Source organism: Hyaena hyaena, unplaced genomic scaffold (genome assembly GCF_003009895.1).
Source record: "Hyaena hyaena isolate Hyena2069 unplaced genomic scaffold, ASM300989v1 scaffold_528, whole genome shotgun sequence".
Classification (NCBI taxonomy): Eukaryota; Metazoa; Chordata; class Mammalia; order Carnivora; family Hyaenidae; genus Hyaena; species Hyaena hyaena.
The window spans coordinates 89544-117137 of NW_024081158.1; the positions used below are offsets into that span (position 1 = coordinate 89544).

At 40.6% G+C, this 27594-nt stretch overlaps 1 protein-coding gene across 1 annotated transcript in view; it reads right to left on the minus strand.

The window, feature by feature from the left end:
* Positions 1-1633: 1633 nt before the first annotated feature.
* LOC120247481 (protein lifeguard 2-like) overlaps positions 1634-27594 on the minus strand; it is a 28900-nt gene continuing 2939 nt past the window's right edge. The window contains exons 2-9 of the mRNA XM_039255422.1: positions 18576-18654; positions 17790-17843; positions 17024-17114; positions 11582-11619; positions 11411-11498; positions 9792-9881; positions 6853-6900; positions 1634-1902 (exon numbers count right to left, since the gene is read on the minus strand). Coding sequence (XP_039111353.1) covers positions 1750-1902; positions 6853-6900; positions 9792-9881; positions 11411-11498; positions 11582-11619; positions 17024-17114; positions 17790-17843; positions 18576-18654 — 641 coding nt within the window. The 3' untranslated portion in view covers positions 1634-1749. The remainder of the gene's footprint in view (positions 1903-6852; positions 6901-9791; positions 9882-11410; positions 11499-11581; positions 11620-17023; positions 17115-17789; positions 17844-18575; positions 18655-27594) is intronic.

Sequence of the window (27594 nt, forward strand, 5' to 3'; positions counted from 1 at the left end):
TGGTCTTTGGACTCCCCTATTTATGTCATTCCTGACTATTCCATCTGTTCTTCCAGCCTCAGTTCTCACCTGTGATGGCCCCCAATGACCTCTAGCTCCAAACTTCAGCTCCCGAAACTCTGCCAGATTAACATTTCTTCTCTTTCCAAATATTCAAAATATCCAAACCTCCTTTTATCGCCATCACCTCACAACTCCCCAAGCCGTTTCTTTCTTAAGATTAAGGGCTTTATTTTAGTAAGTGACATTCACCCACAAATAAAATCTGCCCTGAAGAGTCATCCACAACTTCCGTCAACCCTTTTGGCTATTATCATGATCACATATGATGGACTCATTCTACCCCATATATCAACTGTCCTTTGTGCCTTCCTGGTGTCTTGCATTAGCTCTCATACAGCCTTCCTCTCTAACACCTCCCTTCTCTACTCTAACCCACCCACCATAATGCAGACTAATTCTCCTAAAGCAGTGCCTTCACCATGATACTGCAATCCAAATCTTATGCCTCAATCTTATGATTGAGGTCCTCAATCATCTGGCATAACCATCTCTCTACATAAATCCTTCTTTTCAGCTCCCTCCCTGAGCCACCGGAAGCACACCAGGTGCGGGCCTGCTTCGCGCCTTTGCTCGTCCTGCAGATGTGACTTACATGCGTCCTGCTGGGGCGAGCACCAGAGACCGACTGAAATTAGAAACAAGTGAGGCAAGTATGCAGCCACGGGTTCATCTGGATGGCTCTGAAAGTGTGAACTTTTACATCTCATTGAAAACTTTCTCATCAAGCATCTGATACCAACATGGTGTGAGACTCCAGGAGGAATATAAAGATCTGTCTAATCTATGACCTTCAGGAACATAATCAAACCAGTTATATAAGATACATATAAATAAATAAGTCGTGGAAAAGGCTATGAGACTTCTTATTGCAGTGGGTGTGGAGTTTCAGTTTTGCAAGATTGGACATTTTGTTGGAGATGGGCTGCATGATACTGTGAATGTACTTAACACTACTGAACCGTACAAGTAAAGAATAGTTAACATGGTAAAATTTTGTTATGTGTATTTTATCACAATTAAGATTTTTTAGTTGTTCCAGACCATCAGTGGAGATGCTTGCTAAGTGAAGTCCAAGTACAGACGAGACATTGACAATATAGCAAATATAGAAAAATCCTGAGTCCTTTCCGCACATTAACTCTGTTAATTCCCTCTAACCCCTACTAGACAGATTATTCTCTCCAGTCTGACTCTGGAATACAGGGAAAAGGCAGAATTCTTTAGTTTACCTTACTAAAAACAAAACAAAAAAAGTCAGATGCCAAACTATTCAGGAATGTCCAAGAGAAGAGAATGGGTAATCAAATTTATTCATGTAGAGAGATGTTGTTTACTGCTTGAAATACTGCCTGGGAAACTTCAACACTGTAATGGGTATCTTGCAAATGTTTGTAAGTAATTTTGATACTCATCTTTTGAATTTATAAAAATTAGAAATGTCCCCCAGAAAGTTTTGCAGTGTGACAGTGGAACCAAGAATCTCACAGTTACAGCTACCATCTATTGAATGCTTGGTTTCATTTGACAAAAAGTCAAATATATATCTTTAATATATATTTGTTAATAAATATATATTTGTTAATAAAAGGCGTATGAAGTGGTAACCTCCTCATGTCTGAGCCCGGCAACACTTCAGAGGCGTGCCTCCTTCCCTTCTACCAACACAAACCAGTCTCGGCCACAGGACTACCGTGCCAGTCCAGTCAGTTGCAAAATAAATAAGAAAAGGTTGATTATGTCCAAGTAGATGTTCAGGGCAGCAAAAATATATTCCTCGGGGTGCAGGTCAGAGTGATGGTGGCGCCCTCCCACCATGAGCTGCACATCCATCACCAAGTACTTAAAGAAAAGAAAGAAGAATTAGCTACTGAAATGGTATATTTCTATCAAATAAGTATCCTAAATTATCTGCAGAAAATATTTTAGTATCAGTAAAATATATTGCAGAAAGTCAATTTGTGGCTAGGTTAGGTTATTTTTACAGCCTCAACCATTCACTCTGTCCCCAAGTTTGTACTCTATCATTACAGCAAATGCTTCATCCTCCTGAAGCTAGCAGGATCAAATCTGTGAGCCGCCTTTTGCTTTCCAAACCCAGAAACCTTTGTGCCTTTAGTCAATGAGGTGGGACAATTTGACACAGAGATAAACTACCCACTGCCCTGTATTTGTGATTTTCCCACATGTTCTTGTTGAACCAAGAATGAAAATAAAGATGGTTCCTGACATTAAGATTGATACATCAGCAAAATTCTTGGAATTTTGGATGATAGCATTTTTCCAACCTTGACATTGGAATGGCTTTATGATGATGTTAGTATTTCTAAAATATAGAATGAGGGGAAGGTAGGATTTGTATATAGTTAAATATTTCCCCCAAATAAAAAGTGTAGCTCAGCTGCAGTAGGTAGAATGATGAGGTCCTAAAACAGCAGGAAAAGAGCCAGAGAGCTCTCTCACCCTTGTGTTTGTGGCCAGATGAGCAGCCCTGGGCAGCATGAGGACTTCAGAGGAGGAGAATAAAACCAGCAGCCCCTTCCTTCTTTATATCCAGACTCAGACTAAGAGTCTTATGCTGTGAGGCAGAGCCGCAGAGCCCTGTCAAACAGATCGACTCTGGCATTACAGAGAATTAATTCTTGGCGTCTTAAAGATTCTTTAAAATAACTAATTTAGAACAATATCTACTTCAGTGAGACCCATCCCAAGTAATTCAGGTATCTGTTCCCCCCAGGTCCTGGTTCCCACTCAGGCTTGGAAGAATAAGGAGGAAGGGAGAGAAGAGCAAGAGGAAAGGAAGTGGGCACCTCCTGGGTAGCTTTATGCCAGTTCATTATGGACATCATCTCCTGTGATGTGTAACCAACCCAGTGGAGGCAGGTGAGATTAACTGAGCCTCCAAAGGAAGATCACACTGTGGTGAGTGGCAGAGAAGGAAGCCAGCCCCACGGCTGGGCAGGATGCCAAAGCAGGTGCCTCACTTGGACCACTGAGTCCCTTCTCCCTGCTTCTCCTCCCCTCTCCTGATGACTGACTATAGCAACTTTGGGGAGAAAATAAACTAGGATGACCAATCATTCCAGTTTGTCCAGGACTTTAATGTATCCTTGGAAATCTCTCAGTCCCTGGCAGACCAGGACAGTTGGTCATCCTAAAAAGCAGGCTGCCCAACAGCCTTCATTTATCACCTTGGGGTCCTGACTTCTACAGAGAGGTGCTTTTCTCTCTTCATCCCCTCCAAGAACTCCTGACTTTATCATATTTCTTCTCATAAAAGGGATAATAACTTCTAATCATTTCAGAGACATGCCTTAGTGGTTAGGAGTACACCTCCCAGGTGAAATTATGTTTTTGAAGTCAGACAAGAAAGCGAGAGTGAGATGAGTTGGGATCCACCTGTCTCCCCCCTCTCCCCCCAGAGAATGGGGCTCAAGACACAACCCAGGACACAGCCAGCCCACAGGGAAGCCCTGGTTCAGATTCAGATCCCCCAGGAGCATTTGGGAGTAACACCCTGCCTCACCCCCTTCAACTCTGGTGGTTAAGCATTCCCTCCCCACCCCACTGCAAAATTTTCAATTTCCCTCTTGGTTTGTTTATTTGTTGGGTAGACCTGTCTGAGTCTACAAGAATTTTTGCTCTGCCTCCAAACTGGGAACAGAAACATCAATGTACTTTTGCATGGAAACAAACTAAGCCTGAAACAGGACACAAGAAATACAACAGCAGGCATCAATGTGGAAAGGCTGAGAGCATAAGAGTAAAGGAAAATGAGCACAAACTAGTTCATTTCAGTATTAGGAGAAGAAATAAGAAAACTGAATTATGCATACATAACCTCTTGGTATAAATTTTTCTGACATTTGAAAATAGGACATAATTCTAATGAAAAGGAATACAATGAAGCAAAATGTGGGTATTTTTAAGCTGGGTGATAGTATGTGGAGTTTATTACCATTCTCAGTACTTCTGGGTATGTTTGGAAATGCCAAAAACAAACAATGAAAGAAAAAACCTAAAAGATGGGACATGATAAAAGCATAAAATGGAATACCATGCAGCCTTTAAGAATGAACTTGGGGCGCCTGGGTGGCTCAGTCGGTTAACTGTCCAACTCTTGGTTTTGGTCAAGTCATGAACTCATGGTTTATGAGTTTGAACCCCACATTGGGCTCTGTACTCACAGCGTGGAGCCTCCTTGGTATTCTTTCTCTCCCTCCCTCTCTCTCTCTCTCTCTGCCCCTCCTGCAATCTCTCTCTTTCTCAAAATAAATAAATAAACTTAAAAGAATACACTCAATCCATGACTGCTAATATGTGGAGACCATTATTTTTAAGTGAAAAAGCAAAGGTAGAACCTTCTATATAGTATGATTACACTTTAAGAGGGGGCGAGGGGAGGGAGGGAGAGGTGTGTAGGATTGTGTGTTTCTGTGTGAACATTAAAGGAGAAAAAGTTGGAGGACAGATTCTACCAGACTTCAAGACTGACTATGGAGTAAGACAGTGTGGTATTAATGAAAGAAGAAACAAACAGGTCAACAGAACAGACTAGAGAGCCCAGAAATAGATCCATGGATATATAGGCAACTGATCTTTGACAAAGGAACAAAGGCAATACAATGGATCGAAGATAATCTCTTTGGTCTCTCAAGTGGTGCTGGAAAAACTGGGCATCCATATGCAAAATAAATAAATGACAACCTAGACAGAAACCTTATATCCTTCACAAAAATTTAACTCAAGGGGCGCCTGGGTGGCTCAGTCGGTTAAGCGTCTGACTTCGGCTCAGGTCATGATCTCATGGTTTGTGGGTTTGAGCCCCACGTTGGGCTCTGTACTGACTGCCAGCTCAGAGCCTGGAGCCTGTTTCAGATTCTGTATCTCACTCTCTCTCTGACCCTCCCCTGCACACGCTGTCTGTCTTTCTCTCTCTCTGTCTCAGAAATAAATTTAAAAAATTTTTAAAAATTAACTCAAAATCTATCCTTGGGGCACCTGGCTGGCTCATTCAGAAGGACATGGTACTCTTAATCTCAGGGTCATAAATCCAAGCTCCATGGGTGTAGAGATTACTTAAATAAATAAAACTTATTTTTTTTTTATCACTGACCTATGTATAAAACACAAAACTATAAAACTATAAATAAAAGAGGAGGAAAACTAGATGACCTTGGGTATGGTGGTGACTTTTTAGATATGACCCCAAAGGTATAATCCATGAAAGATAATGTATAAGCCAGAGTTCATTAAAATTAAAAACTTCTGCTCTGTGAAAGACAATGTCAAGAGAATGAGAAAACAAGTCATAGATGGGAGAAAATATTTGCAAAAGACACAACTTTTAAAGGACTGTTACCCAAAACACACCAAAAAAGCTTAAAACTCAATAATAAGCAAACAATCTGATTTAAAAAGATCATTACTGGGGCGCCGGGGTGGCTCAGTCTTGGTTAAGCGTCCGACTTCAGCTCAGGTCACGATCTCTCCATCCATGAGTTCAACCCCTGCATCATGCTCTGTGCTGACAGGTCAGAACCTGAAGCCTGCTTCTGATTCTGTGTCTCCTTCTCTTTCTCTCCCTCCCCCACTAGCATTCTCTCTCTCTCTCTCTCAAAAGTAAGTATTAAAAAAAACAAAAAAATAAAAAACAGACCATTATTTGTTCTCTGGGCTGAAGAACTTAGGAGACACCTCACCAAAGATGATACATAGATGGCAAATAAACACATTAATACATAATTTGCATAATATGTCATAAGAGAAGTAAAAATTAAAAAGATGCCACTATTAGAATGGCCAAATTCTGGAACACTTACAACATCAAATGCTGCTGAGGATATAAAGCAACAAATTCTTATTCACTGCTGGTGGGAATGCAAAAACAGTACAACTACTTTTGAAGACAGTTTGACGGTTTCTTATAAAACCAAACATACTTTTACCATCTGATCCAGTACTCATAGTCTTGCTACCTACCCATAGGAGTTGAAAACTCTGTCCATACAAAAACCTGCACAGGGATGTTTACAGCAGATTTATTCACTATTGCCAAAACTTGGGAGCAAACAAAATGCCGTTCAGTAGGTTCATGGATACATAAACTGAAGCACATCTACTAGACAATGGAATGTTATTCAACACTAAAAAAAAAAGAACTATCAGGTCCTGAAAAGACCCAAAAAAAACCTTAAGTGAACATCACTAAGTGAAAATAAGCCATTCTGAAGGCTACATACTATATGATGACAACTATATGACATTCTGGAAAAGGTATAATTTGGAAACCGGGAAAAGATCAGTGGTTGCTAGGAGTTGGAGGTAAGGAAGGGAATCAAAGGGTGGAATGCAAAGGGTTTTTAGAGCAGTAAAAACACTGTATCATATAATGATGGAACGTGTCAGTAGATATTTATCTAGACCCATAGACTGTACAGCACCAAGAGTAAAGTCTGATGTGAACTTTAGGTAATTATAATGCATCAATGTACATTCGGCAACATAACAAAGGTACCACTCTGGTGAGTGATGTTGGTAATGGGAGAGGCCACGTGTGTGTGGGGGCAGGGGATATGTGGGAAATGTCTGTGCCTTCCTCTCCATTTTGCTGTGAATTTAAAAGTGCTCTAAAAATTGTCTTTATAGAGAAAAAGGAGGAGAAGGAGGGAAAGGAGGAGGGGGAGGTTCAGGAGAGGGAAGTGAATTACTGACTCTACTTGACTCTGGGCCTAGCACTTGTCAATGCACAGACCATGTTCTTTGTCAAAGAGAGGGAGAAATTGGACTCACAAGTGAGAAGAGCACAGTTCCAAGTCCAGCATACAATAGATGCAACCACTGCAAAGAGAAAAAACAATTGTGTATTAAGAACAAGATTTGGAATAATGAAACGGTTCACTTGGTTTACTGCTGCTGATCAGATAGGGACCCAGTATTAAGGAAAGTCACATCTGTGGGGAATTTCATCTTTTTGAACATAGTGGTCAACATCATCTACTCAGTTCCATTCAGCAAACACATGACAACTACCCTTGCCAAATCAGTTTTGTTAGGTAAGTGCTAAACATCTCATGCATGGTAGGGCAAGTAGAACTTACCAGATATGTTTCACTTTATGTACCATTGTATAGCCCTTCTAGGGCATCTGCCCCTACACTCAGCTCTTAGAACGGGTAGAGCTGGGAAGACAGTGACCCTCACATACCCTAGCTAGGGCTGACTGACAAGAGGTGGAAGACATCCACTCCAACAGCAGGACTCTCTTGATTGACCAGAAAGTAAGATCAAACAGATGCACCAAGCCAGTCAGAAATGAATTCCCAGAGGCTGTTGCATTGTCAGCTACTGCTGGAGCTATTACTATATAAATGGAGGTGGCCAATCAACTCAGCCCAAGAGAGGAAGGCGGGATTTCCATTTCTGTGAATCCTGCTGCTTCTTCCCACCTGGGATTTCCATGAGTTTCCCTGGGTCTTTGCCTGAAGCTAGTCTGTGCAGTTCCCATCCCTTGCAACCAAAACAGCCCTTATCAGAACAGGGACTGATCTAAATGCCAAAGGAGTTGGCTTTGTAGAGGGAGAGGATAAAGAAATGGTATATAGCATTTGAGAAAAATAATGCCATTCACTCTTCAGGACAAGAAAGCTTATCCTAGGGGCGCCTGGGTGGTTCAGTCGGTTGAGTGTCTGACTTCAGCTCAGGTCATGATCTCACAGTTCATGAGTTTGAGCCCCACATCGAACTCTACTGCAGCACAGAGCTCGCTTCGGATCCTCTGTCTCCCTCTCTTTCTGTCACTTCCCCACTTATGCTCTCCCTCTCAAAAAAAAACAGAGAGAAAGAAAGGACAGAAAGATTGAAGGAAAGGAAAGGAAAGGAAAGGAAAGGAAAGGAAAGGAAAGGAAAGGAAAGGAAAGGAAAGGAAAGGAAGAAAGAAAGAAAGAAAAGAAAGAAAGAGAAAGAAAGAAAGAAAGAAAGAAAGAAAGAAGGAAGGAAGGAAGGAAGGAAGGAAGGAAGGAAGGAAGGAAGGAAGGAAGGAAGGAAGGAAGGAAGGAAAGCTCATCCTAGATGAATAGAGCATTCTGCTAACCAGGGAAGATCCTTGGTAAAGAACATAAATCAGGAGTCAGTGACACAGTGTGGGAGAGACAGTATTTCTAGACCGAGCTAATAGTGAGAAAATACCTGATTCCTGGAGTCTGAAGAATTCAAAACTGCCAAAGTCAAACAAGTCTTCCCTTCCATTTAAACGTGGGTAAGATTATATATCATAAATATTGGTGAAAGGAAGTTTACAGTAGGAGCTAAGTTTCATCTATCTAGTAGGAAACACTGTTTCTTAACTGCACCTAAATGGTACTGTAAAGACCTATGGATCCAACCTAATAAATATTTGTATTATTTCTACCACTATCTGGGCTACCAGCCATAATAATAAATGGAGAGCTATGTGGTTTTTTAAGGCACAACTTGGTTATATCTTTCAGTTTATCTCTAAAATATAGATGCTAAAAAAATAAAACAAATAAAAATAAAATAAAATCTCCCTAACCATAGTCAATATGGTCATTCATAAAGCTAAATCAATTCAGGCTTAACTCCTAGTTATATGTCTGAAGATCACTTAACAAGTCCACTTATTGCCAAAGAAGCTCTTGGATTCAATGATTGGGCCAAGTTGGCCTTAGGGCTTTAGTCAAAAGGTCACAGGCTCCAGGCCAATCCTCAGTGGAGCTGGCTGCTCTTATGGTCTCCACACAGAGGCCAATGAGAAGCCAGGCCCACACCCACTCCAGCCTCTGTCCACAGATGGTGCACCAGGCAGCGCATGGCACCAGTGTCCCACAGATCTGGCTTCCATCCCACGCCTACAACTTACTCCCTGTGTAGACTTGGATGAATTATTTAATTTCTCGGAGACTGTGTTCTTAGCTATACAATAGAGAACACGTGTACTTTTCAGAAAGGCCATGAGAATTAAATGTAGTGCCTATGAGAAAACCACAGGCTTATGCCGGATATCTGGTAAGAAGTCAATGAATATAGAAAAAGAAGAAAGGAAGGAAGGAAAGTAAGCAAGCTGGAATTACTCTAGGCGGCCATCGGGAAAGTCTGAAAAGCCCATCACTCCACTTTTATTACTTCAAACAAGCAGCACCCAGGTATAGGAGGAGTCTGATGCCCAGTGGGTGGGTTCACCCCCAAACCCTCGGAAAGACAGCTGTAGAGAGATGGAGCTCTCTCTTCATGCCCCACACTTCCAGTCCACAACACCCCAACCACACCACGCTGGGTGGCCGCAAGGACAGGAGGTGCCCGGCCGCTGTGCAGTGAGCTGCTGGGCCACACCTGCCACTTCTTAGTCACTGGAAAGCAGCAAAGCCCTTCCTGGGAGACACAGGACTACAGTCAACTTTAGCTCAAGGACCCCGCCCCTCCCCCCCCCAGACGGCTTTGCTGAACCTTCCTCGATTCCATGTCTAGAATATTCCCACCACCTACCTTCCCTCCCCTTCACTTGGTAGCAGATCTGCTACTGCAATGGGACACATCTTCGGCCCTCGGCGGCTCCCCAGCCCCTTTCCTCTTGGTAGACACTTCTCCCATTCAAGTCCTCACCCAGTTCACCCAGCTTGGTGTCTGCTTCGCAGAGGGTCTAGGCCAACACAATCAGCATTTTGCCCTATGTTTCTAACAATTCTGAGGTTCCCAAACGGAATCCCACTCACATATGCGTGTATGAAGAGTAAGAGAGTTCCATAGATAATCAGTATGAAGAGTAAAACGAACAGCATCCCATTTAGCATGGTGAAATCCCACTGAGGAAACAGAACACAAAAACAGCTCAGTTATCATCTGGAAGGAATTTCAGGAGGTTTAGAGATGCATTTTATCCCCAATAGACAGAAATTGGCCCATTTGGTAATAATTTACCCTGGACAGTTCTGAGAACCATGGGCATCCATTTGCCCCCATCGCTGAAAAACACTACATTAAAAAGTGTGGCGTTGACTGGAATCTGTCTCAGGAGGGAAGAGAGGGTAGGAGTATGGAGAAAATAACAAGAGCCATGGACACATGAGGGTTCATTATACTATTCTGTTTGTATTTATATAACATTTCCCCTAATAAAGGTACATTGAATAGATTGTAAATTTGTACGTAAAGTATGGTCGTATTTCTAAAATCGGGTGCATAGAATACAGCAATGGAACTGGGTTTTCCATGTTTGTATGCATATATTTTAATTTAAAAATATATATGTTAAGCTTTCAGAAATTATTGCTAATGATCATTTTGTAATTTTGAAACTTATTAATATGCTTTTTTGGTTTTGCCTTTATAAATCAGGGATGAAAACAGCCTGGGAAGCTGAGGAATTTTTTTTTAAAGAAAGGGGAATATTCATCTTCTGACTTGAATAGAATGATATTATGCAGCCAAAGAAGACCCTTGAATCCATGATACTTTCTTGTAAGACCATTTTCCTAATTCCTTTATATCTCCCCTCACTCCCTAACCCTTGCACACCAAGAGACTAATTTGAAGTACTAGATCTCCACATGTGGTTCTCAAATCAGCACCATGTGGGAAATGCAAATTATTGGGCTGCACCCCACACTTTTTGAAGCAGTAACTCCAGGGTATCTAGAATCGGTGTTCTAACAAACCTTCCAGAGGATTCTGACGACTGTTTAAAACATGTTTGTCTAGAGGGGCACCTGGGGAACTCAATTAGTTAAGTGTCCAACTTCGGCTCAGGTCATGATCTCACAGTTCATGGGTTTGAGCCCCCTGTCGGGCTCTGTGCTGACACCTCAGAGCCTGGAGCCTGCTCGGTATTCTATGCCTTCCTCTTGCTCTGCCCCTCCCCTGCTCGCACTTTCTATCAAAAATAAATGCTAAAAAAATGTTTAAATATGTGTCTAGAGCTGTGCATTCCATACTTGGGGCCAGGTGAACATTTAAAGCGTGGCTAGTCTAAAGTGAGGTGCGTTCTAAGTATAATAAAATACACACTGGATTTGAATTTTAGTTCAAAAAAGAATGTAAAATGTCTCAATATTTTGTTATGTTGATTCCTGAAATGTTAATACCTTGCATACAGTGGGTTAAATAAAACATATGATTAAAATTAACTTCACCTGTCCCCCCCCCCCTTTTTTTTTTTTTTTTTTACCATGGTTACTAGGAAAGTCAGAAGCCAGAAGGCAAGGAGCTATAGAGGTGAGGCCCACAGGACAGCAGTGAGCAGGGAGGAGGAGAGAGAAAAGAAGGAGTCAGGAGGGGCAGAAGGAACACATCTACACACTCCCTTGGGACAGGAGTCTGTTTCGGTGATACATACTTTTGTTTGAAGAGCAAATAAAGTGAGCGATAACGTCACCAGAGCAGTTGCTGCTGTTGCCCACAACACTTCCTCTGCATTATAGAAACTAAAACCAGAGACTGTGATTACTGTTCACATACATACAAAGAAAAGCACGTGCGAGAAAGGAAATGTGTATCAAAGACTTACACTGAAACGGCTCCCAGCAGCAGACCTTGAAGCATCGTCTAAAAACAAAATTCACAGTCACTCAGAACCCTGGTCCCGGAGGCCCAGAATCCAGAGGAGATGATTTAAGGCATGTGTGTGTTGGTGGGGTCTAGGGAGCAAGTGGGAATATGCACAACCCCAGTGCCCAGAGCTATGGGAAGGTTAATTATGGGACAGAAATAGAACTGAATATTTACCTAACATTCCCCCCAAACCTGCCAAGATTCTTTTATTAAGTAAAAATTCCTTAGAATAAAGGAGGTAACGTTCAGCATATTTAGTGCATTAAATATGCGCTAGGAATATGGAAACCGTAATAAAAGGTTTACCTGTAAGACCAGATCAAATGGGGCCACCCACACAGCTACATCTTAACAATTTATCAAAGCAGGACCTGCTATTTCTAGCTTCGCCAACAGTTTCAAGAGCTGACCTTTCCTACAGGACTTGGGTAAGGGTTGAAAACTTCAACCCTCAGATGAGGGAGGAGGATTGAGACCTTTTCGGGACTAGGGATGGGGCTCCAGGACAGGTTTCTACAGAGGGTGGGGCTGCACCTCTGGGTGCCAATCCAGGACTGGGAAGAGGGCTGCACTGAGAGTGCGTCAGGCCGGGGGTTCCCAGGGGCTGCAGAGCCGTGTGGGAGAGAGGCAGGCGCTGAGAGCTGGCACTGGTCAAGCCAGAGGAGGAGACCAAAAAAAGGCGAGGTTGTAGCTGGGTGCACAATCAGGCTTCACGACAGCAGGTGGGGGGTGAGACAATAGTGAACAGTGGCTGAAGGACCTGAGGACATCCCAGCTGGTAGGGCGCTCCACCAGAGGCAAATCCGGACTCAGCTGACCCTGTGGTCCACGGCAAGAGCGAGGAAAGAACCCTCTGGTCTCCAGGAGTACAAATGAAGATGCATTTTAACCGTGATGCGAAGACTGCTGGAGTGGCTTTCAACTTCAGCCGGCCAACGTCATACAGGATCGGAGATGAGAAGAACTAGAATCCCAAGAGTCCTGGGTCGCTCTCTGCATTTCCCAGACCCAGTGAGTAGTTGCCTGATTCTCTTCTTTGTCAAATCTACCAAAGCTGTCTTCATTTCCATCATAGGTTAAAACAGTGTATCTGTTCCATGTACCCAATTGTTTTTAAAAAATTTTTTTAAATTTTTAAATGTTTATTTTTGCGAGAGAGAGACAGAGCACAGGTGGGGTAGGGTCAGAGAGAGAGGGAGACACAGAATCTGAAACAGGCTCCAGGCTCTGCACTAGCCGTCAGCACAGAGCCCGACGAAGGGCTCAAACCCACGAACCGTAAGATCATGACCTGAGCTACAGTCGGACGCTTAACTGACTGAGCCACCCAGGTGCCCCTGTTTTTAAAATTTTTAATGTTTATTTTTGATAGAGCACGAGTAAGGGAGGGGAAGAGAGAGACGGAGACTGAGCTGTCAGTATAGAGCCTGACATGGGGACTGAACTCAAGGATCATGAGATCATGACCTGAGCCGAATTCAGAAGCTTATCTGACTGAGCCACCCAGGTGTCCCTACACATTTTTTTTTTTAAGTTTATTTTGAGGGGGGAGAGGGGCAGAGAAAGAGGGAGAGAGAGAATCCCAAGCAGGCTCTGTGCTATCAGTGCAGAGCCCAATATGGGACTCGAACCCATGAACCATGAGATCATGACCGGAGCTGAAGTCAAGAGATCGAGGCCTAACTGAATGAGCCACCTAGGCGCCCCCACATATTTTAATAATGTGCTTGCTTCTAAGCTTCCTCTTAAGATTGTCATCTTCTACTTGCTCAATTGCTTCATAATTTTCCATCTTTAGCAGCACATAAGTGTGTGCATGTACGTGAGACAGAAAGAGAGGATGGTGGGAGGAAAATGGGGCTCAGAGGGAGAATGATTTAACGCTAGAAACTACACTTAAGCTGTTTTCCAAAGAGGAGAACAAGAGGCCTTAGAAGTCAAACCTGCCTGGTGGCTTCAAGAACACAGAACACAGGCTCAAAAGGCTTAAATTCTAAGGGACAAAAGCTGTCTTCCGTGTGTGTGCTATTGTTTTCCCCTCAACTCCTCCTCGGAGATGGTTTCTCCATGTGCTTCCTAATAGTCAAAACATAAAGACTACAAAATGCAAGTAATTCTTTGCCCCTGTATAGTATTTCTTCCCTTAAGCTGTTCTCTGCTTTGGGATAAACAATAAAACCTCAGAGATGAGAGCTTCCTTTGAGACCAATAACTTTGACCTCTTCGTGTGATAAACATTAAACCCATGGAAAATTTTAAAGTAAAGATATTCAAATATTTTTGAAAAAGTACCTCCTCTTCCCATCCGATCACCTCTGCTCTAGGACAAGGCTCTAGTATAGTTATCTTTCTATGTCTGACTTTTAACCTCTATTTCTTCCTGAGTGTGCTCTGTCCAGGAACTAGGAAACCCCACCTGCTCCCCAAGTAATGAGCAGGGTATCTGCACCAGGTAAGAAAGGCCTTTCAATGCTCTGGTGGCCAAGGAAATGCCCAAATGTGGGCATCAGAGACATAGTCTCTGGAGGAAGATGTTCTTCCCAACATATAAATCACACTGGACACTGTGCTATCTGCATGTTGAGAATCTCACCACTGGCCACATGTCCTTACACTCTGACTACCAGAAGGCACAGACCCAAATCTAGGCTCATCACAGGCAAGTGCATAGCACCATGCATTTAAAAATTTTTTAATTATAGTTGACATACAGTATTGGGTTAGTTTCAGGTATACAACATGATTTAACAATTATATATGTTGCAAAATGATTACTACAATAAATACAATATCATTTATCATACAGTTGTTGCAATATTATTGACTATATTCCTGTATTGTACTTTTCATCCCTCTAACTCATAAGTGGAAGTTTATAACTCTTAAAATCCTTCATCTGTTTTGCCTTTCCACCCCCTCCCCATTCACAACCACCAGCTTTTTCCTCTGTATTTATGAATCTGTTTGTTTTGCTGGTTTATTCATTTTTTTTTTGTTTTGGGTTCCACATATATGTGAAATCATATGATATTTGTCTTTCTCTGAGTTATTTCACTTTGCATTTACCCTCAAGGTCCATCCATCTTGTCAGAGATGGCAAGATTTCATTCTTTCTGTGGTTGAGTAATATTCCATTGTATGTATGTCCACATCTTCTGTATTCATCTATCAGTGAACTCTTAAGCTGCTTCCATATCTTGGCTATTTTGTTGTTGTTGCTGCAGTTCTTATTTTTGAGGGAGAGGGTAAGAGCACACTCAAGGTGGAAAGAAGGGCAAAGGGAGACAGAATGTCACGAAGGCTCCATGCTCAGTGCGGAGCCCAATGCAGGGCTTGATCCAACAACACTGGGCTCATTACCTGAGCCAAAATCAACAGTCAGACACACTCAACTGACAGAGCCACCCATATGTTGGCTATTGTAAATAATGCTGCAATAAACATAGGGTACATTCATCTTTTTAAATTAGTGTTTTAATTCCTTGAGTAAATACTCAGAAGTGGAATTACTGGACAGTATGCTATTTGTTTTTTTTTTAATTTTTGGAGAAACTCCATACTGTTTTCTACAGTGACTGTACCCATTTATATTCCCATCAACAGGCCAAGAGGACTCCCTTTTTGCCATATCCTCACCAACACTTGTCTTTTTGATACTAGCCATTCTGACTTGTGTGAGGTGACATTTCATTGCATTTCCATAATGACTAGTGACGTTAAGGATCTATTCATCTGTTGGCCATCCATAGGTCTCCTCTGGAAAAATGTCTATTCAGATCCTCTATGCATTTTTAATTAGATTTTTCTGATATTCATTTGTATGAGTATCTATATAGCTATATAGGTCTATGATTTTAATTCCTTATCAGGTATATCACTTGCAAATATCTTCTCCCATTCAGTAGGTTACCTTTTTGTTTTGTTGATGATGGTTTCCTCCACTGTGCAGGAGTTTTAAATTTGATGTATTCCTAGTTGTTTATTTTTGTTTTTGTTTCCCTTACCTGAGAAGACTGATCCAAAAAATATTGCTAAGGCCGATGTTCAAGAGTTTACTGCTTATGTTTTATTTTAGGAGTTTTATACTTTCAGGTCTTATGTTTAGGTATTTAATCCATTTTGATTTTATTTTTGTTTATACTGTAAGAAAGTAGTCCAGTTTCATTCTTTTTTGCATGTGGCTGTCCAGTTTTCCCAACACCATTTGCTTAAGAGACTGTCTTTTGCCCATTGTATATTTTTGTCTCCTTTATAGATTAACTGACCATAACTGACCATATAACTGTGAGTTTATTTCTGGGCTCTCTATTCTATTCCATTGAACTATATGTCTTTTTGAGCCACTGCCATATGGTTTTGATTCCTATAGCTTTGTAGTATACCTTGATATCTGGAATTATGATACCTCCAGTTTTGTTCTTCTTTCTCAAGATTGCTTTGGCTGTTCAGGGTGGATAGGATTATGCATTTTGTACACTAATCTAACCACTGAATTTATTTTCCTACCCTTACTTTTACTTTTATCAGATTTCCCCAGCACTTTATTTTACCCTCTTATATTGTGGGTGTTTTTATAAGCTACCTCAAATCTTCACCAGATGAAGAATAAACTAATTGTTACATAAATCTTCACAATGGAAGGGTGCTGAGTTCTTGGAATCCTCGTGGCCAGCACAGAAAGGAACTGGATGCAAGAAAACGTGGCTGGCCACGTTTTCTGTGGGCCAGAGAGAGCAGCACTGATCCACAGAGAAAGGACCTATGTGTAAGACCTTGTGAGTGGAAGCCCCACAGGAGGTGCTGGTGAACCAGAAACCAGACCACGCTGAAATGAGGAGAGCCTAGGACCAGAAGCCCCAGCCTCACCCCCAACTCTCTGGAAAAGCCAGAGGTGCAAGGTGGGGAGATAGGGGAACCTGCGCTGAGCTGGGTTTCTGCACCCATGAGACTTGAAACAGAAATAAGAGAACTCTTACAAAAATAAAGTATACTTCAAACACACGAGTTTGTGAACTAAATGTGGAACCTACTCTCCATAACAGAATGTGTTCGTTGTGACCAGCAGAGGGCCAGTAACAGTCAAGTTAACTGTTCCTCAAATGGAGCCTGGACTCTGAGCAGGTCCCCAACATGGCCTCCCAGAGGCAAGGTCGCCAGCAACAAGGAGTTGCTCAGCATTCCCAGATTCTCTAGCTTTAGTTAAAGGGCATGGACACTATCTCATAAACAAGTTTATGACTTCATTACAGCTAGGATCCAGCCAAGAGGACATCTCACAAATAATTTCTATCTCTATTATTCCACAGGAAGATTTTCCATGATAGAAGCAGAATTAGTAATGTGACAAAAATATATTTCACAAGTGAGTTAACAATGCATGCTAACAAAGTTTACTTACAAATAGTCCCAGGAGAATGTAATTCACAGGCACCTGACGGCGAAGATTCCCACAGCAAGCAAGTACAATAAGTACAACAAAAAATGCTGGGCTAAGGGTAATTGAGAGCCAAGTGTTATTTGCTTTCAGTGATTTTATCATGTAAGTAGATGAACAGAGACAGAAATAGGTTATTATATGTTACTCTCTGATAATAACTGTTATAGAGTAAACAAAAATGCATGCTAATTATTACCTTTACTTTTTTTTTAGCTTTTAAAACTTTCTCACTGTCATCCATAGACTTGTTAATATCTTATTTTGAAATAATTACAGATTCACAAGAAGTTACAAAGAGACAGAAGTCCCATGCATCCTTAGTTTCCCTCAGTGGTTACATCTTACATAACTACAATATAATACCAAAGCCAGTAATTTGACATTCGTACAAGGTGTATATAATGCTATGTCATGTAATTTGGACACAAATCTAGGTGTAGATAGGTGTAACCAGCACCACAATCAAGATTTGAAACCATCCCATCATTAAAACCTCAAAAAGATCTCCCTCATGCCATCTATTTCTGGCGCTCGTGCGCGCGCGCGCACACACACACACACACACACACACACACTCTCTAGCTCCTGGTAACCGCTAATTTGCTTGTTTTCTAACTCTATAATTTTATCATTTCAATAATGTTATACCTTCAACTAATTTTTAATAAAGAACCTCAGTCAATATCTAGTAGAAAAACCATGTTTTATTAAATCCAAGAATACTTACAAGATTGCATAGGTGAACCAGGCATTCATAAGCACCCAAGCTCTTAAACCCTTCCTGTTAAAAAAATTTTTTTAATATAGTTTTAAACAACAAATTGTTTATTTTTCTAACTAATGTAATATTTAAGTATGAGTAAAATAATCTCATAAGAAAGGGATAAACCCTTAATCACTGGCAATGACAAATGAGCAGTGAAATAGTGAAACATATAAACTTACCTTGCTTCTTAAAATAGATTTATAAAAAGATAGTCGTAATAAATTATAAGTCAAATTTGAATGAATGCAAACATCCTGGTGACATTTTTATTTTAAAAAAAAAACTGAGATTGCTATGTGGACAAAGCAAAAAAAAAATAATTTCTCATATATTTGTTTTGTAAATAGAGGTTTTCACAGGATAGGTTTAAACAGTATTGGATCATAGTCTCTGAAATCATTTCTGCCTTTAACAGCATTCCAAGTCTCCAAGTCCTCCATAATCTTACCTTTTTTCCTTTATCCATTTTCATCTTTGGAAATAGCTCAGGGAAATTAGAAAATGAAATAGTGCCCCCAAAAAGAATAAGACAAAAAGATCTTGGCTTAGGAAGTTGAAGTAAAACTGTGATAATCTACCAACACCTTGGTCTAAGAGTTGCCTCAAACAACAAAGCTATAGAAATAGTATATCCTATGTTTAAGAAAAAAGAGATCATTTTTAATGAACAAAATTAAGTTGAATTGGTTCAATAAGAATTAATGTGGACAACTTAATATTTCATTTACATGAGTAACAAAGACTTACCAGAAAATAAACACGCTGATAATCGCCCCAGTGAGCACCAATTGAGCTGACAGGATCAGGAACACTTTTATAATGAAAGCTGAAGAAACAGAAACATTATGTTTGTGATACAATATTCAAAAGTAAAAATAGAAGAGAGAGGAGCCAAAATGGTAGAATAGCATGGAAATTTTTTTGTCTCGCGTCCATGAAATACAGCCAGATCAACACTAAATTATCCTGCACACCTAGAAAAGTGATTTGAGGATTAACACAACATCTGCAAAACCTGAACCACAAATTCTCAGTAGGTACATGGCGTGGAGAGGTAAACTGAGGGAGAGAGAGAGAGAAGCTGCAGAGGGCAGGGAGCTGTTTTTGCTTGAGGAGAGAAGACAGAGATGAGGGGAGTGTATAGGAAAAGCATATCCCCCCTGCCACCCCAAAAGCAGCTGGAGAGAAAGTGGAAAAGTAGAAAAGGCCACAGGGACTGAACTAAAAAGGGAGAAAGGAGAGAGTTTAAACTCCATTAAGACTCTATAAATAAGGGGAGCACAGAGTTTGAAACTTGGCAGCTCAACACATGGCAGCACTCTGGTGGGAAGGGTGAATTCCAAGGAGCAGAGTGGGTCTGGGGGTTCGCAGGCCACATAGAGAACAGTTCCCCCGTGGGGAGAATATTTGGTAGAGGCTGTGGACCCCTACACAGGCAAAGGCCCCAGCGGACTCCAGAGAACAACCACGTTCACTGGTGCTGGAACAAGGGGTTAAGGGTAAAGCCTGGTGCCTGATGTGTGTTGTGATTTTCCATAATCCCTGAAACACTGCTGCTACACAATCATGTTAACTTTTTCTGGGGTGGGCTGGCACCTAGCCACAGTCTCTGGGCATCGGCAGAAGCAAGGTCCCGCAAACATTCTTGGGTGTGGCCAGCACCCAGCTATTGCTCGGTGAGACCCGCCTGAAGAAGATCTGAGCAGGTCAAAGCCACAGTCCCTCAGAGTAAGGGGTCAGGAAAAATAGCTGCATCTGAAATAAAACTCAGGAAGGAGGTGACGTCTGGCAACCTGACGGCTTGATCACAAACAGTGTGAAAGCAGGGAGTGGACAGAAGCCAGAGACAAAGGACGGGTGCACGATTGCTTATCAGGAAGAAAAGAATTCCGATACTAGAGATGGGATGGCTGAGTGATGCCATTTTCACCCCTCCAGCGCATGCACACACACACACACCAACAAGCGCCACAACAATCCAACCCAGTAAGCTAAGCAGCGCCACTTAGTGGAGAAGGAGCCGATACACTAAGCCCCGCCCCACTAGGCCAACCTCACTCCTTAGGAACACCACAAGTTTCTCTGCCTGCCTAGTTTATGTACTATAAAGTGCTTCATACTTTGACTTCTAGGGGAAAATGATGTAATTTCAATCGTATTTCAGTCTGTTCGCTGGTCCATCTATTCAATTTTCTTTCTTTTTCATCTTTCTTTTTTCTTGAATACAAAAATAGAAAAAATTTTTATTTTGAATTTTTATTAAAATATTTTTCTTTAATTTCCTCTACTATACTTTTTGGTTTTTTGTACATTTTTCAAATTCTATTTTACTTCCATCATTTCATTTTATTCTATTTCATTGTGTTCATTTTTTGAAATTTTCAAATGTTTTCCTCCCTCCAACCATTTTTCCTCTAATCTATCAAGCTCCTTTCAACAACCAGACCAAAGCACACTTGGATCTAACATCATTTGTTTAATTGTGTGTGTGTGTGTGTGTGTGTTTACTTTATTAATTTTAATTTTTTTTTACTTAATTCCTTTTCTTCCTTCAAATAGACAAAACGAAGGAATTCACCCCAAAAGAAAGAGTAGGGAGAAATGACAGCCAGGGACTTAATCAACACAGATACAAGCAAGATGTCTGAACCAGAATTTAGAATCACTATAATAAGAATACTAGCTGGGGTCGAAAATAGATTAGAAACCCTTTCTGTGGAGATAGAAGAAGTAAAAGCTAGTCAGGATAAAAGAAAAAATGCTAGAACTGAGCTACAATTTTGAATAGATGCCACGGCGGCAAGGATGGATATGGCAGGGCAGCAAATCAGTGATCTAGAGGACAAACTCATGGAGAATAGTGAAGCAGAAAAAAAGAGGGAGACTAAGGCAAAAGAGCACGATTTAAGAATTAGAAAAAATTCGGGGCGCCTGGGTGGCTTAGTCGGTTAAGCGTCCGACTTTCGCTTGGGTCATGATCTCGCGGTTCGTGGGTTCGAGCCCCGCGTCGGGCTCTGTGCTGACTGCCAGCTCAGAGCCTGGAGCCTGTTTCAGTCTGTGACTCCCTCTCTCTCTGACCCTCCCCTGCTCATGCTGTCTCTCTCTCTCCTAGAAATAAATAAAACATAAAAAAAAAAAAAAGAATTAGAAAAAATCAGTGTCTCATTAAAAAGGAGCAACATCAGAATCATAGGGTCCCAGAAGATGAAGAGAGAGAGAAAAACATAGAAGGATTATATGAGCAAATCATAGCAGAAAACTTTCCTAACCTGGGAAAGATATGGACATCAAAATCCAGGAAACACTGAGGACTCCCATTACATTCAATAAAACCCAACCATCAACAAAGCATATCATCGTCAAAATCACAAAATACTCAGGCAAGGAAAGAATCATGAAAACAACAAGGGAAAAAAAAGTCCTTAATGTACAAGGGAAGACAGATCAGTTCGCAGCAGACTTATCCACAGAAATTTGGCAGGCCAGAAAGGAGAGGCAGGATATATTCAGTGTGCTGAATCGGAAAAATATGCAGCCCAGAATTCTTTACCCAAAATAGAAGGAGAGACTAAAAGTTTCCCAGACAAACAAAAATTCAAGGAGTTCGTGACCACTAAACCAGCCCTGCAAGAAATTTTAAGGAGGATTCTCTGAGGGAAGAAAAGAAGGGGGGGCGGGCGGGGAACAAAAGCAACAAAGACTAGAAAGGACCAGGGATCACCACCAGAAACTCCAACTCTACAAGAAACATAATGGCAATAAACTCATATCTTTCAGTACTCACTCTACACGTCAGTGGACTAAAAGCTCCAATCAAAAGACACAGGGTAACAGAATGAATAAGAAAACAAGATCCATCTATATGCTGTTTACAAGAGACCTATTTTAGACCTAAAGACACCTTCAGATTGAAAGTAAGGGGATGGGGGCGCCTGGGTGGCTTAGTCGGTTAAGCATCTGACTTTCGCTTAGGTCATGATCTCACAGTTTGTGGGTTCGAGCCCCACATCGGGCTATGTGCTGACTGCCAGCTCAGGGCCTGGAGCCTGTTTCAAAGTCTGTGTCTCCCTCTCTCTCTGACCCTTCCCTGCTCATGCTGTCTCTCTCACCTAGAAATTAAAACATTTAAAAAAAAAAAAAAAGAAAGTAAGGGGATGGAGAACCATCTATCATGCTAATGGTTGACAAAAGAAAGCCAGAGTAGCCATACTTAGACAATATAGACTTTAGTATAAAGACTAACAAGAGATGAAGAAGGACATTATATTAAAATTAAGGGGTCTATCCACCAAGAAGACCTAACAATTGTAAACATTTATGCTCCAAACATGAAGCAAACAAATATATAAATCAATGATTCACAAACATAAAGAAATTCATTGATAATAATACCATAATATTAGGGGACTTCGACACTCCACTTACAACAATGGACAGATCATCTAAACAGAAAATCAATAAGCAAACAATAGCTTTGAATGAAACACTGGACCAGATGGACTTCAGAACATATATGAATACATATATTTAGAACATTTCATCCTAAAGCAGCAGAATATACATCTTTCTCCAGTGCACATGGAATGTTCTCCAGAATAGATCACATACTGGGACACAACTCAGCCCTTAACAAGTATAAAAATATCAAGATCATACCATGCATATTTTTAGATCACAACACCATGGAACTTGAAATCAGCCACAAGAAAAAATTTGAAAAGGTAACAAATACTTGGAGACTAAAGAACATCCTACTAAAGAATGAATGGACTAACCGAGAAGTTAAAGAGGAAATTAAAAAGTACATGGAAGCCATGTACTTTTGATAACATCACAGCCCAGAACCTCTGGGACACAGAAAAGGCAGTCATAAGAGGAAAGGACATAGCAATCCAGGCCTTCCTAAAGAAGGAAGAGAGGTCTCAGATACACAACTTAACCTTGCACCTTAAAGATCTGGAAAAAGAACAGCAAATAAAACTCAAAACCAGCAGACAACAGGAAATAATAAAGATCAGAGTAGAAATCAATGCTATCGAAACCAAAAAAAACCCAGTAGAACAGATCAATGAACCAGAAGCTGGTTCTTTGAAGAATTAACAATATTGATAAACCCCTATCCAGTTTGATCAAAAAGAAAAAGGAAAGGCCCCAAATAAATAAAATCAAGAATGAAAGAGGAGAGATCACAACCAACACAGCAGGAATAGTAAGAGAATATTATGAGCAATTATATGCCAATAAAATGGGCAATCTGGAAGAAATGGACAAATTCCTAGAAACATATAAACTACCAAAACTGAAACAGGAAGAAATAGAAAATTTGAACAGACCCATAACCAGTAAAGAAATCAAATTAGTAATCAAAAATCTCCCAAAAAACAAAAGACTTCAGGGTCTGATGGCTTTCCAGGGGAATTCTACCAAACATTTAAGGATGAGTTAACACCTATTCTCCTAAAGCTGTTCAAAAAAAAAAAAAAAAAAAAACACGGAAGAAAGAAAGAAAGAAAAAAGAAATGGAAGGAAAAGTTCCAAACTCTTTCTATGAAGCCAGCTTTACCCTAATTCGAAAACCAAAGTATCCCACTAAAAAGGAGAACTATAGACCAATTTCCCTGATGAACATGGATGCAAAAATCCTCAACAAGATATTAGCCAACTGGCTCCAACAATACATTAAAAAAATTATTCACCTGGGATGCAGTGGGCTTTATATTTGGGATGCAGGGCTGGTTCAATATCCACAAAACAAACAGTGTGATTCATCACATTAATAAAAGGACAAGAACCACATGATCCTCTCCACAGATACAGAGAAAACATTTGACAAAATACAACATCTTTCTTGATACAAACCCTCAAGAATGTAGGGACAGAAGGATCATACCTCAAGATCATAAAAGCCATATATGAAAGACCCAATGCTAATATCATCCTCAATGGGTAAAAACTGAGAGCTTTCCCCAGGTCAGGAACAAGACAGGGCTGTCCACTCTTGCCATTGTTATTCAACATAGTATTGGAAGTCTTAGCCTCAGCAATCAGACAACACAAAGAAATAAAAGGCATCCAAATCAGCCAGGAGGAGGTCAAACTTTCACTCTTCGCAGATGGCAGCATATTCTATATGGAAAACTCAAAAGATTCCACCAAAAAACTGATAGAACTGATCCGTGAATTCAGCAAAGTCACAGGATATAAAAACAATGCACAGAAATCAGTTGCATTCATACACACCAACAATTAAGCAATGGAAAGAGAAATCAAGGAATAGATCCCATTTACAATTGTACAAAAAACCATAAAATAACTAGGAATAAATCTAACCAAAGAGGTGAAAAATCTATCCAATGAAATCTATAGAAAGCGTATGAAAGAAATTGAAGAAGACACAAAAAAAAATGTAAAAATTTTCATGCTCCTGGAGAGGAAGAACAAATATTGTTAAAATGTCAAAACTATCCAAACCAATCTATATATTCAATGCAATACCTATCAAAATAACACCAGCATTCTTCACAGAGCTAGAACAAAAGATCGTAAAATTTGTATGGAACCTGAAAAGACCCCAAATAACTAAAGCAATCTTGAAAAAGAAAACCAAAGCAGGAGGAATCACAATCCTGGACTTCAAGCCGTATTATTACAAAGCTATACTCATCAAGACAGTAGGATGCTGGCACAAGAACAGACACTCAGAACAAAGAGAACCCAGCAATGGATCCAAAAATGTATGGCCAAGTCATCGTTGACAAAGTAGGAAAGAATATTCAATGGAATAAAGACAGTCTCTTCAGCAAGTGGGGCTGGAAAAACTGAACAGTGACATGCAGAAAAATGAACCTGGACCAATTTCTTATACCATATATGAATATAAATTCAAAATGGATGAAAGACCTAAATGTAAGACAGGAAGCCATCAAAATCCTTGAGGAAAAAGCAGGCAAAAACCTCTTTGACTTTGGTTGCAGCAACTTCTTATTCAACACGTCTCTGGAGGCAAGGGAAACAAAAGCAAAAATGAACTATTGGGGTCTCATCAAAATAAAAAGCTTCTGCACAGTGAAGGAAACAATCAGCAAGACTAAAAGGCAACTGACATAATGGGAGGAGATATTTGCAAATGATGTATCAGATAAAGGGTTAGTATACAAAATCAATAAAGAACTTATCAATCTCAACATATAATCTAGTAAAGAAATGGACAAAAGGCATGAACAGACACTTTTCCAAAGAAGACATCCAGATGGCTAACCGACACATGAAAAAAATGCCCAACATCATTCATCATCAGGGAAATACAAATCAAAACCACAAGGAGATACCAGCTTACACCTGTCAGAATGGCTAACATTAACAACTCAGGCAACAACAGATATTGGCAAGGATGCAGAGAAAGAAGATTTCTTGCACTGCTGGTGAGAATGCAAACTGGTGCAGCCACTCTGGAAGTTAGTATGGAGGTTCCTCAAAAAATTAAAAATAGAACTACCCTACGACCCAGCAATTGCACTACTAGGTATTTATCCAAGGGATACAAAAATGATGAATCGAAGGTGCATGTGCACCCCAATGTTTATAGCAGCACTATCAACAATAGCCAAAGAATGGAAAGAGCCCAAATGTCCATCAATGGATGAATGGATAAAGAAGATGTGGTGTGTATATATATATATATATATATATACAATGGAGTATTACTTGACAGTCAAAAAGAATGAAGTCTTGACATTTGCAACTATGTGTATGAACTAGAGGGTATTATGCTAAGCGAGATTAGTCAGAGAAAGATAAATACCATATGACTTCAAACATTAAAAAAAATTTTAGGGGTGCCTGGATGGCTCAGTTGGTTAAGCATCTGACTTCGGCTCAGGTCATGATCTCATGTTTCGTGGGTTCGAGCCCTGCGTCAGGGTCTGTGCTGACAGCTAGCTCAGAGCCTGGAGCCTGTTTCAGATTCTGTGTCCCCCTCTCTCTGACCCTCCCCTGTTCTCCCTCCCTCCCTCTCACAGAAATAAATAAAAAACACTAAAATATATATATATTATATATATACACATACATACACACATATACACATATCATATGACTTCACTCGTATGAGGACTTTTAGATACAAAACAGATGAACATAAGGGAAGGGAAGCAAAAATAATATAAAAACAGGGAGGTGGACAAAACAGAGACTCTTAAATATGGAGAACAAATAGAGGGTTACTGGAGGGGTTGTGAGAGAGAGGATGGGCTAATTAAGGAATCTACTCCTGAAATCACTGTTGTACTATATGTTAACTAACATGGATGTAAATTAAAAAAAAAAAATTTAAGTAAAAATAGAATTGAAGAGGTGCTTGCACGGCTCAGTCAGGTAAGTGGTCTACTTCGGCTCAGGTCACGATCTTATGGTTTGTGAGTTTGAGACCTGCATCAGGCTCTGTGACAGCTCAGAGTCTGGAGCCTGCTTCAGATTCTGTGTCTCCCTCTCTCTCTGCCTGTCCCCTGCTTGCACTCTCTTTCTCTCCCAAAAATAAACATACATTAAAAAAATTTTTAATAGAAATGTAATTACCTCTTTTTGATACTTAACAAAAGAATATTTCCTCTGATTTCTTTGAGGATGGGAAAAGGAGAGATAGTTTAGAGTCAGCAAATGGATAACCAAAAAACACAGCTCTGCAGAACTTGTGGAAAATACTCCATTCGGATTGTTAGAGGTGTTTTATTGGAGATCTGAGGGTCTATCCATAGAAGTCCCCAAAACTAAAAGACAAACTCAGGAACTTAATTCCTTATAATGCACACCCTGTCCTTAGGGCACAAGTGACCTGAAAGTCTCTGAACATCACGGGCCATTATTAGGGTTCCAGCTCCCCCACGCATGCAGAACAGAGCACTGGGAGGTATCTGAGCTTTGAATAGCAAGGGTGGTTAGCCCTTGGAGATGATGGGCTTCGGCTGCCCTAAAGTTTGTGGAGATTTCCCACCACTTTTCTCACCAGCCTGCCTGCCTTCAGCAACGATCTTCCCTTCTACCTGAGCAGACACCACGTACCCCGAGGAATTATAAAACCACGGGTTCCCCAGCTGGACGCCAAAGCAGAGCATGTCGGCATCTCCTTTTGCTTACTTCCTATTGCACAGCTTTCTCTGGAGCCCTCTAAATATGGTGCTGGAGATGACAATGAACCGTTTTGTAGCTTTCTCTCAATTGTAAAAGGAGAAAAAAAAACAGAGAATGCTGCTTAATCATTTATGGAATTTTCAGCTGTGCCATTTTGCTGGATGGTTTCTATACACAGGAAGGATGACAACAAAGAAATGGGACTGAGCTATCTTAGTCAAAATACCATAACATATATGCCCAAATGTGGGCTGCCAACGTTTAAGTATTCATTTAGTCAACATTTATTTCACATCTATGTCTCAGGGACAGGGAGGGAATATTTTTTAATTAATTTTATTATTTTTTAACTATTTTATTTTTGAGAGAGACAGAGTATGAGCAAGGGAGGGACAGACAAGGAGGGAGATACTGAATCTGAAGCAGGCTCCAAACGGCAGCACAGAGCCTGGCTCTGGGCTTGAACTCATGAACTGTGAGACTATTTATTACCTGAGCCAAAGTCAGAACTTAATCTACTGAGCCACCGAGGCCCTCAGGGAATAAAGTTTAAACGTGGCCCAGCCTTATAAGACTAGATGTAAGATCAGCAGAACAGTCTTGACAGTCCAGAAACAATCCCTTATGCTTATGGTCAACT